Consider the following 12,614-nt stretch of genomic DNA (forward strand, 5'->3'; position numbering starts at 1 on the left):
AAAATATTCCATTCTCATCTTTATCCACGTTGAGGTAGGTGCACTAACATTTCATATAAATGTTTTACCACAACATAATCATGGCTCATCCATGATACATCAGAGATCCAACATGATAACTGGCTTGGACATCATAAGATCGTCACCTTATAATGTCTCCATCCAAGTGTTCATTATCTTGAGAGATCGTCACCTCTTAGATATGAACTCAGGGGATAAAATCCAGAAGTTTACACAATAAACATTTTATTGATATGTAAATATAGATTACAAAGCAAATTACCTTTCTATCATACCTAAACCTTTTCTGAAGTGATCAACCTTCACCCTGGAAAGAGGTTTGGTAAGAATATCTACCGTTTGATCTCCTGTACAAACATATTCTAATTGAATAACATTTTTGTCTACCATATCTCGCACATAGTGGTATGGGATCTCAATATGCTTGGATCTGTCATGAAACATTGGGTTAACTGAAAGTTTTATGTAGCTCTAATTGTCACAGTGTATAATAGTGGGTTTCATAGGTTCTCCAAACAACCCCACAAGTAACTTTCTAAGCCATACTGCCTCTCGAGCCGCCATAGAAGCTGCAATGTATTCTGCCTCGGTGGAGCTTTGTGCTACAGAGGACTGCTTCCTGCAGATCCAAGATATCATGGCTGAACCTAGACTAAAGCAACACCGTGAGGTGCTTTTTCTGTCAGTTACACTTCTAGCCCAATCTGAATCTGTAAATCCATGTAGGTTTATGTCAACTTTCTCATATTTGAGACCAAGGTTTAGGGTACCTTGTAGGTATCTCATGATGTGCTTTACTGCAACTAGGTGTATCTCCTTAGGTTCACACATGAACTGACTTAAGGCATTAACTGCATAACAGATATCTGGCTTTGTATTCACTAGGTACATCAGGGACCCAATCATCTATCTGTATTGAGTAGAGTCAGTGGGTTGTGACTCTGCTGTTGCTTCTTTAAGTTTCTGTAAATTGGTTTCCATAGGAGAGGTCATGGGTCTACAGTTTAGCATTCTGAATCTCTTCAATATATCCAAGGTATACTTTCCTTGGTTTAGTATAATGTTGTTTGAATTCTGCCATACTTCCAATCCTAGGAAGTAATGAAGGAGTCCTAAGTCCTTCATATCAAATTCTTTGGATAGATCTTTCTTGCATTGATCTGTAAGATGATCATTTCCTGTGATTAATAAGTCATCAACATATAAAATCAACATTAGCATATCACCTTTGTTTCTTTTGTAGTAGAGATTAGGATTTGCATCATTTTTAGAGAAGCCTAGTCCTGAGAGATAGGTGTCAATTCTTTCATACCAAGCCCTAGGAGCTTGTTTAAGCCCATAAAGAGCTTTCTTGAGTCTGCACACATGAGACTCTGCATCATGAATTTCAAACCCTTCAGGTTGCTTTAGATAGACTTCTTCTGAGATCTCACCATTTAGAAATGCTATCTTAACATCCATTTGGTGTACCTTCCACCCCTTAGTTGCTGCAATAGCTAATACAATTCTTACTGATGTATATTTGGCAACAGGTGCAAAAGTTTCTTCATAATCTATTCCTTCTCTTTGAGAGAACTCTCTAGCTACAAACCTGGCCTTGTGTTTTTCAATACTACCACCTACAACATGTTTGATTTTAAAAAGCCATTTAGATGAAACAACTGATTTCTTAGTTGGCCTAGGAACAATCTCCCAAATATCATTTTTCATAATGGACTGATACTCTTTAGACATTGCATACTTGATGTTCAAGAGCCTCAGATACATTGTTTGGTTCGGCTTTAGAAAAATCATTCATAAGGGCAACTTAGCTAGTGAATTTGTTAGGCCTTTTGCTTTCCCTGAAGGTTCCTGGAGGAGCAACAAACTTCTGAGCTTCTGCTACAGTTTTGGTGGCCTGTAGTGGTCTTTTCTTGAGGTTTTCTCTAGGTGGACTTTGAGTTTCACTTATAGTTTCCTCAGGATTCTCCCTTTGAAGATTAGGAGTAGGATCTCTATCTATGCTAGAGTTGGGGATATAGACTTCAGGGTCTAGAGAGCTTTGGGCTCTTTTGAAGGCTAAGTCTTCTTCAAAGATCACATCTCTGCTTAGTTCAATATTCTTTTGACCAGGTATATAGATCCTGTAAGCCTTGGAGGTTTCACTATATCCTACAAAGATTCCCCTTTTCCCAGAAGGTTCTAGTTTTAATCTTTTCTCCTTAGGTACATGAATATAGACAGGGCATCCAAATATCCTAAGGTGGCTAATATCAGGTTTTGATTTAGTAAAGACTTCCTCAGGGGTCTTATCTTCAAGATTAGAGTGGGGACATCTGTTTTGAATAGATACAGCAGTGCTAGTTGCTTCTGCCCAAAGATTGATATTTAGATTCTGATCAAGAATCATAGCTTTGGCAGCTTCAACTATTGTCCTGTTTTTCCTTTCAGCTATCCCATTTTGTTGGGGGTTATAAGGTATTGTTAACTCCCTCTTAATCCCTGAATTTTTACAAAACTCTTTAAATATTTCTAATGTGTATTCCCCCCCATTGTCAGTTCTTAGGGTTTTAATTTTATTTCCTGAGTAGTTCTCTGTTAGTGATTTGAATTCTTTAAACCTATTAAGGATCTCTTCTGATTCTTTACATTTCAGAAAGTAGATCCAAGTTTTCCTAGAGTAGTCATCAACAAATATTACATAATACAAAAATCCCCCCAGTGAAGGCATGGACATAGGTCCACATACATCAGAGTGAACTAACTCTAAAATTTTACTTGTTTTCCTAGTACTATTTTGAAAAGCACCCTTAGTATTTTTACCTAGGGCACATCCTGTGCATGCCCCAGAATGATATTGCTTTAACTTGGGTAGACCTGTGACAAGGTCTCCCATTGATGATAAAGCTCTAAAATTTAGGTGGCCTAGTCTTCTATGCCGGATTTCATTGGCATCTATGGTCTCATGAATTAGGGCTAAGTTGGGCTCTGTACATAGCTCATACAAATAGCGTTGTCTTTGACCAATTGTTTTAGCCTTCTTGATGGATGAGTTCTTTGGCCAAGCCAATACTTTGTTGTCCATGAAGGTTACTCTGTATCCATCGTCCTCCAATGTTGATATTGAGACTAAATTTCTCTTGATGCTTGGAACATATAGCTTACTTTGTTGTCCATGAAGGTTACTCTGTATCCATCGTCCTCCAGTGTTGATATTGAGACTAGATTTCTCTTGATGTTTGGAACATATAGCACTCCTCTAAGTTGTAATGATACACCCGACTTTAGTTTGATGGTGCAGGTTCCAACTCCTTTGACAGGGTGTGTAGAGTCATATCCGATAGTTACTTACTCATCATTTTCCTCTTTCATTGAGTCTAGCACTTCTCTGAATCCTATGATGTGTCTGGATGAGCCACTGTTGATCACCCAGGAGTTCACTTTATTTGATGCTTGATTTGTGAGTGCTGAATAGAGTACATACTTCTCAGAGTCCTCTTCTCTTTTGGATTTTCCTGTTTTGGCAAATGTGGCCTGTTTAGCTCTTTCTGGACATTTGGCAACATAGTGCCCAAATTTGTCACATCTGTAACACTGAATCTGAGAGAGGTCCCTTTTGAAGGAGTTCTTGCCGCGACGACCTTTTCTCTTCCTGAATTGCTTCTGCTTGCCTTTCTTATTTGTGTTCGTAATTCGTATTAAGAACTTGAAGATCTTCATCTATATTCTTCTATTTGATCTCTTTCTTATTTTGCCTTGATTCCTCTTGGAGACAGTCAACCTTTAGCCTATCGAATTTTGGGAAGTTATCCCTTGCATTGATGCCTTGCACGAATGTTTCCCATATGCTAGGCAACCCATCTAGAGCAATGTGTAATGTCCCCACTTTAGCAGTTGACCAAGCATATGTGCGTTAGCCTAGCTCTACATGGTCCCGAGGGCTAACGAAGGGTTTAAAGGGATCCTGGAGTGTTTTGGCCTAGTCATTTCCAGTTCAGGCCAAAACGGAGTTGATTTACTTAGTTTCAGGCATACTTACTATTTTTAGTAAGTCAACAGGACACAACAGAGGCTAGTTTTGGTGATTGGATTCGATACTCCTTGGCGAGAGCTTTCCGACGAGTTATCAGTCGCGCTATTCGGAGTTTGATTGCTAGTATATTTTAATGCCTGTAGTGTTATTAAAGTAACATTTAATTTAATTGTAAAATATTAAAGTGTTACTTTAATATTTATTTTATGGGGATGTGTGCAAATCAAAGGGGCATCCAAGGGAGACATAAGTGAATATTTTAATATGTTTTATATTGCACATGTTTTATCCCACATTGTTTAAGTGAGTTGGGTCGACCCTTGGAGAAAGAATAAAAGGAAGCTTTTGTGGCTTCATTCAGCATGTTGAATATGAGAAGAAATTGATGTGTGAGTTGCAGATCCATTCTTGGCATTAGAGGACGTCTATCCTCTCTTGTGACATTCTAGACGTCATTCCCTTGGGGTTTGGCCTTTGGAATCCATTGCTATCAGCTTCATTAACAGGCAGATTGGGTGCATCTCCAGCTATAGGCAGATTTGGTGTTTTGCTCATACCTTCTCCACTTCTTGACCAATGCTTATGCCATTCTGAAGGGATCATTTTATGATGATATTGGACTGATTGAAGACTAATTAATACTGTAGCAGCACTGTAGCGCAGCACAATTCACGCTACTATAGCACAACACTATTCACGCTACTGTAGCGCGGCACTATTCATGGTACTGTAGCACGACACTATTCATGTTACTGTACCAGCAAGATGAGAAGTCATTGCTGGAATATTATGTCAAAAATGCTGGAGTATTTAGTGAGTTAAAAAAATCTGCTATGTATTTGATTTTAATAATTCTGGAAATAATATCATTTCAGCAGTAGTTCAATCTTCATGTTGCACATTATTGTAATTTCCTTCTAGTTCATGTTATATGGTTTCAAATCTATGCAAAGACTAAAAACAAACAAACATTTCATTTCTGAAGCCATAAGAGGTTTAAACATTAAACGGAGAAATAAGGAGTTGGATGCAAACTGTTTGACTTAATTCCTATCAGCAGTTGGTTTAGTTTTTGGGCATTCTAGGGTGTCCATTACATAATGAGGGTTAATTCTTTGCTTTGGATCTCATATCCAAGGGTTGCCAGTTCATCCCTTAGGGTAGATATTCGCATGAAGTAGGCATTTATTGATTCTCCTTTTATCATGGCTATGTGATTTATTTCTCTTTTGAGAGCCAAGGTTCTACTGGCATTAGATATCTCAAAAGCGTCTTCAAGTGCTTTGAACATGTTGAAGGTTGTTTCATGTTTCCTTATAATGGGCATAATGTTGTTCCTTACCCCATCAACTATGATTTTGATAGCCTTATCATTTCCTTCTCTCCAAATTGCTTTGTCAGGTTCAGTCTCAGGTTCTTCAGTTTCAGTCTTTACAAATGATTCGACTTTATTTTCTTTTAGAATCATTTGAATTCTGAATTTCCATGCGGAGAAGTCATCACCTCTTGCGAGTCTGTCTTCAAATCTGATAGCGCTAGCCATCGATGGGATTGTGATGTTGAATATATGCTTGATTTGAATTTTACGTAAAATTGAACAGCCTCAGGTTCGATTTAACTATAGCTCTGATACCATGTAAATGTTTGTTCAATTTACAATTCAATATGCAAGATGTATTCTAATTTTATTTTTTATATATCTATGTATTTTATCTTAATTACAATTCTAACTATCTTCTTTGTTTGGCAGGTAAGAGGAGTATTTATTGATTTCGATATCCTCTTTCTCAAATGCAAAATGATATATATATATGAGAGGGGAGGATCAAGCAGTGCCTTGACCAGTCATGTCTTATGGACATGACCGATCAAGACACTACTTGGTCGCACCCTTTGGTATATAATATCAACCGGTGTTAAACATATTTGTTAGCCCGATATTAATCAGAGTTCACGTAACATATAACATATTTACCAACCAGATATTAATTGGGACTCACGTAACATATTAACCAATATGCCGATCGGTATTAATGATGGCGTTTGGCATTGCAAATTAACCAAAGTGAATTGGTGTCTATGTTAACCGACACCGATCTCTAACTAAAGGGTTATATTCATTAACCGGTGCATTACTATGCCACCCGATAGCAATATGATAATCTCTTGTTGAGAACACATCCGATATAGATTGGGATAGATGGTTAATTAGATAACTATCGTTGATTACCAATATGCCATGATATGATTATCGATATTGATATACATGAGGAATAATCATCAATTAAAATAGCTTGAAGTTTTTCTTAATGGTTTAATCGATAGGATAAATGATTGAACGAGAGAGTTCATTTATCTCTCATTCAATCATTTATCTTACCGTAGCTACCATGCATCAACACCTATGAGACCCTTAATTGGGATTGTAGTGGTTTCTTAAATAGGTGCACGTTTTGGGAAAAACTGCCAGCTCAATCACTCTACAAGTGGTATTAAAGCGGGGTTGTGGTTTCGAATCCTTTGAGTAACACTAAGGGGGAGATTGTTGGAACGCGTGTACCATCTCCCCTTGCGATTCGTGACATGGTTAATATCCTCTTGTGAGATCCTTAATTGGGATGGTAGCAATTTCTTAAACGGGTGCATCTTTTGGGAAAAACGGTCAGCTCAACTGCTCTACATTTCAAAGCTGCATCAGCAAATGAATCCACTTCTATATCGAAAGAGGATTTGTTGAAATTTTTACACCAGCATGTCTAGAAAGCCTTAATTAGGTCTATTCAACTCAAAAAGGGAGAGTGTGTGTAAATTGTTGAAATAAGTCTAAAACCTTTCATACCTTATGTTTTTCTGAAACACTATGACATCTATATTTTGCCCAGCCTAGGTTTGACCCAAATAGGTCCTTGATTTTTTAGATACCCATGGAACCATAAGTTCCAACTTGGTTAAGCCCTAGGCCAACTCCCATTATTGGTATTCCGAGTATTTCCTCCTTCTTATAAATATCGATGTTGTCAATATACAATTGCTTCATAACCCATTGTGTGATGTTTTGTTCAATAAAATCTAATCAGGGCATCATCTCATTTGTACTTTAACCTTTGTTGGTGTTATGTAGTGATTTAGTGGGTTGAAATTTGGTTGTTAGCGTTTGTGTAATCAATAACTAGAAGTTTTGTCATTCGACTAGAAAGTCTATGTTAGGAACAAGGTGCTGTATTTTTTCAAAATGCATCTAACTTTATTGATATATGAACTATTTGATTATTCTTTATTCCTTGTGCTGTGCAATTACTATGTTAATGTTGCAATTATTATTCTTTGGCAGTGTAGAATCTATAAGAAAGAAAGAAAAGATGATCTCACAAAAGATTTCAATAACTTGTAGGACATGTAACTACATGAACCCATTAGAGAAGAATCTGAAAGAAATCATGTAATACGAGATTCTGTTTGGGATGTGGTGGTAAAAGAAGTTAATATATTGCTTGATCACTTACCTCAACTACTTGCTAGACACTATATTGTATTGCAAGAGCTTCATACTAATGTGATTGTGGAGTACAATGACAAAACATTCTTACAACAGCACAGGGAAAGGTGTCTTTGTGAGGAAGAAGGAAGATTAGAGGATCAACATCTAAGTAAAAGGAATTAAATGCCATCGATCTGTTAAAAAGATAGCAAAAGAAATAATCTAGTGAGGGAGTAGACCAAGTTCTTTGATGGCCTATCTAATTACTAGAACAAAAAAGAAGATAGAGTCTGAGAGAGGTGGCATTCTCTAGGAAATCAAGGCCATGAGTATGAGGCATTAGCAAAAGCTGAAGTGGAAGTAGAAGCCACAACAAAAGTAGGAGTTTGAGTAGGAGTCAACATTGAGGAAGGTTTCAATTGGTACTGGAAATTTGTATGCCTTCAAGTGCTGAGTTGTGGATATTTCACAATAATTGCCTCTTCTAGAAGTACAAATCTTTCCAATTGAGAAAGGTTGGAAAACTCGACAAAGACTACAAATTCCATAGAAGATTTGATAGAGCCCTCTCCTTCTAAGAGAAGTCCTAAATTTGGAGTGAAGTTTGACATTGATTTCTTCACAAAAGAACACGTTGCATATGTTACAAATATACAAGGGATAGAGGATTTGTTGATTGAAGATCCACAACTAGTAAAACTAGGGGAAGCTGAACTACTAGTAGGAGGAAATAACACAAATAGGAAACTTGAAGTTGACCAAGATAGGTTCTGTGTCATTGTTGAAGAAAGGGTTGAGTATAGTGACATGTCCAGTAGTGTTGAGGAATGTCCAACATAGACATTCTGAAGGACGATCATATTTAAATTGCAACTTCTTTAACTATATCTTACAATTAATTTTCCAATAATATATATAATTCTAGCCGCCATTCCCACTTTCTGAAACTCTGACATATTGCTTAAACTTGTAACTTCTTTACAAATGAGTTTGAAATTTGTAGTGATACTTAAATGCATGGAGCAATCCTATTGTCCAAATTTTCTTGTGAATCATATTATGGTTAGGTCCTACTTAAACTAAAGTGTATATATATAACTGACATTCAGAGAAGTGGGATACATGTTTCTAAACAAAGAATACCTTTTGAATGTGCAACTTCACACCATGAAAACTGTGCAGTTTTGGTGCTCTGGTCAAACCTGCATATTTATAAACAAATTACATTTTGGAAAAACACATTTTAAATGCATGCAATTACTTTTAACTTTTCTATGCTTGATGGAATGGACTGTTTGAAATTGGAAGAGATTCTAGAAAGAGCATTTTTTTAATATGTAATTGCTTAATTATCATATAATTGTTTTTTTTTGATCCATTAATTATCATATAATTGTTGTTTATGGTGTGTTTTTTGATCTCAGATACATGTTGGAGTCAGCTAGCTTCGAGTTGTTTTTCAAGTATGTGGAGCTTCCAAATTTTGATATAGCTTCAGATGCTTTTACAACATTCAGAGTTAGTTCAATCTCTCCCAAATTCTTGTTGCTGGGGCAATTGCTATTGTTGTTGAATCAATCATTTTTATTTTGCATTCTTGTTTTTATTTAAATTCCTGGGGCTTCTGCTCAATTCGTTTAATTGCATAAACATTTGCTACTTGCATCTGAAATGCATTCTAAGAAAATTGTTTGACCATCCCTCACATTGGTGCTGGCAGGATCTGCTTACAAGGCATGAAAAGGTGGTATCAGAATATCTGACGAAAAATTATTCACAGGTTTATCATCAACCCTGATAACTCTGCATATTGTTTGATCATGTATTGCATGTGTAATGTTTGGTGTTTAGCTGCTTTGTTTTCCTTGTACATGATGTCAAATTCGAAAACATATCCTGTCATTCATGGTGATTGAAATTACATTTTAGCTAGATTCTTAGTTCATGTGATTGGTTTTTTACAATTATATTTTGTAATTCCTATTCAGTTCTTTGGACTCTATGAGAGATTTCTGACATCAGGAAATTATGTAACACGGCGGCAATCTCTGAAGGTGAGTTTTAATTTTTGTTAATGTTCTTATTTGCAATTTCTGTTTCTACAATCACTATGCAGAATATCTTTGTGCAATTCATTAAAATCTTGTAATTTTATTCTCCAGCTACTCTCAGAATTTCTCCTTGAGCGCCCAAATGGAGCAATTATGGTGCAGTATATCTCTGAAGTGCAAAATTTGAAAGTGATGATGACATTGCTGAAGGTGTGTTGAAAGTTGTTATATGTTGTGTTGTTTATCTATAGCTTGCACCATTACAATTTTTCAGAAGCATATTTCAGGAATGCATTTCTTCTACAATGCTGATCAATATGTTTGGTGCTTTTCATATATGTGATCACTCTAGTAACTATATTGTCCAATTGGGCAATCCTGCAGGACCCAAGCAAAATTATCCAGTCATCTGCATTCCATGTCTTCAAGGTTTGAATACCACACATTCCTTTTTTATGCTGCAGCGTTTATTCAGTCCTTATGCATGGTTCTGTTTTGTTTGAGTTTTTAAAGAGTCTATTGAGAAAAATCAGTTGAATCCATAGTGAGTTTGCTATGGTTTCTTTATCCATTTATAAGAATTCAATTCTGGTAAAAATGGCTAGTTTGGAAATTGGGATGGATTTAGTATCTGCTAGCTAATTGTAATGAAACTCAAAGATGGATGTTAGTATCTACTGTTTATAGTTGGTGAAGTTCAAATTTATTATTTTATGCATCGTATAAGACTGAACTAGTATGGGCATCAAATTCCGGAATTTCTGGTGTAAATTGAGTCATTTGATGTTTGGTGCTAAAGTTTCTTGTCACCTGGAAAGGAACATAATTTGCTTGCAGGGTTCAACAATAGGTGCAGATGCTTGTTATATATCTGTAGGAGATGTGCAATGGTGTGGTTGACAACTTGTGTTTGGCCACTGGTTTACATATAAAAAGTTGTCAGCATTGAGATTTCATAATATTTACCTCTAGATGTGGGTGTGCAGGTACTGGTATGCCATGCAGACTAGGCCATTTGATTAAATGAATGAGGTTGCAACAATTTACTCAAATGGCCTGATCTGAATGCAATCCTCTTTCTCATAATTTATAATCTGCACCCTCACATCTCCAGGTAACTCTTATGTCAACAATAGGTAGGTTCCATACTAAGTGTGTTGTATATCTGCATGAGATGTGCAACGATGTGGTTATCGACTTGTGTTTGGTGATTTGTTTACATATTAAAAGTTGTCAATATTGTGAGATTTCATACTAGTTAGCTGGAGTTGTAGGGGTGCAGGTACAAGTATGGGAATGGGGATGCCATTCAGATCAGGCCATGTGAGTAATGAATGAGGGTGGGCACACACACATGCACGTGCACACACACACACACGCATGCACACGAACACACACACACACGCATGCACACGGACCCACACATGCACATGCACAAGCACACACATACTCGTGTATAAGAAGAGTTGGGATGCATTCATGTAGGGGTGCAGGTACAGTATGGGGATGGGGATGCCAGTCAGATCAGGCTATGTGAGTATATGAACAAGGGCACACACACATGCGTATAAGAGGAGTTGCGATGCTTTCTGCAGTGAGTTGGACTTTTGCCATGGTATAAGGATGGAAATCTTAAAAAAGTTGTCACTTGCAATAGACACTCAAAATGCTGCATGATAGTGGGAAAACATCAAATTATTGTTGGAATCAAGGATCACTGAGAGGGGGGAGTGAATCAGTGATCTACCAGCAAGCAAATTTTCTGACTTAATCTCAAACCATCGGAAGCATATGCAAGAAAGTAAAATACAGAAACACAAGATAGTCAACCACAAAATCATAACACTAGGATTTTTACGTGGAAACCCAAATGGGAAAAACCACGGTGGGCTTTGAACCCACAATATTATTCTACTATGGCCAGTAGCAAAACAATATTACAAAGCAGAATGCACTTGCATTCAGGCACACTGCCTAGAGCTCACTGCTCAATTACAATAAGGGCTACAACCTCGGAAGGCTCACTGCCTTACAAATCATTTACAATGATGAATTACAATGATTGAACTCCAAAATAGCATTAAACAATGCTTGGATGAGTTCCGGTTAAGTGCAAAAACTCTGATTGTATCTGCTCTGCAACTCTGCTCTATTTTCTGTTCAGTCAACTACCGGATCAAGAATGCGCACGTGAAACTACGCCAAAAAGGTTTCTCGATTACTGCTTGCCCATATCATATCACACCATGCTTCAAAAATATCTTCTACATCGGTGATATATATCCACAATCACAAAATAAACAATTATCAAGTTGGCCTGTAATGTAACGTGTAAACATGAGTTGGCTTGAACCGGATCACCAAAAACATATGTGGATCATCCCAATGACGTTAAAATGATTTCTATATGTTGGACCTATCATCCCATGCACGAATCTGACCACCGCAATCATCATAAAGCTTCCCGACCAAAACTGCTCTACTTAGCCTAAAATACCGGTTATGTGTCACCGGATCACGGTCACTTCTGGTTACCAAAATTCATAATTACCGGAGTTACCATCAATGACAACCCTAGACCATTATTCACGCATCAGTATCCACCGGATAAGTGTCAATTGCCAACAATTATAACCAAAAGTATGTGTAAAGTATGGGTTTAACAACATCAAATTAGAACCGCAGGAAGTTGCTAAACCTAAGGAAGAAGAAGAGTTGATACTATGTGTAAAAAATCTATCCATAATTGCAGATAATTCCCAAGAAACATTCACCCAATTTTCTGGTATGGATGTAATTGATCCTTGTTAAAATGATTTGCAAGGTATTTGTGATGTCCTCGATATAATTAAATAATACAATTAAAATACTTATTATAAGGCTCCAAATGTAATAACAAATCTTTCGGGCCCTTTATTTAATTAGGCTAGTCAAGTCTTAGTTTGGTCCTGTTGGCCCATTTGTAACCCTTAGGGAAATTCCCCGGAGCCCATATTTATGGCTGAGTCTGTCATTTGTGTGGTATGCAAATTTGGTATTTTCTTTGTATGTA

General features: G+C 36.9%; 1 protein-coding gene across 2 annotated transcripts in view; it reads left to right on the forward strand.

The window, feature by feature from the left end:
* LOC131060109 (uncharacterized) overlaps positions 1-12,614 on the forward strand; it is a 125,844-nt gene that overhangs the window by 70,961 nt on the left and 42,269 nt on the right. For both annotated transcript variants that reach the window (XM_057993224.2, XM_057993217.2), the window contains exons 5-9: positions 8,936-9,029; positions 9,232-9,291; positions 9,500-9,565; positions 9,674-9,772; positions 9,947-9,991. In XM_057993224.2, the coding sequence (XP_057849207.1) occupies positions 8,936-9,029; positions 9,232-9,291; positions 9,500-9,565; positions 9,674-9,772; positions 9,947-9,991 (364 nt within the window). The remainder of the gene's footprint in view (positions 1-8,935; positions 9,030-9,231; positions 9,292-9,499; positions 9,566-9,673; positions 9,773-9,946; positions 9,992-12,614) is intronic.

Source organism: Cryptomeria japonica, chromosome 1 (assembly GCF_030272615.1).
Source record: "Cryptomeria japonica chromosome 1, Sugi_1.0, whole genome shotgun sequence".
Taxonomy (NCBI): Eukaryota; Viridiplantae; Streptophyta; class Pinopsida; order Cupressales; family Cupressaceae; genus Cryptomeria; species Cryptomeria japonica.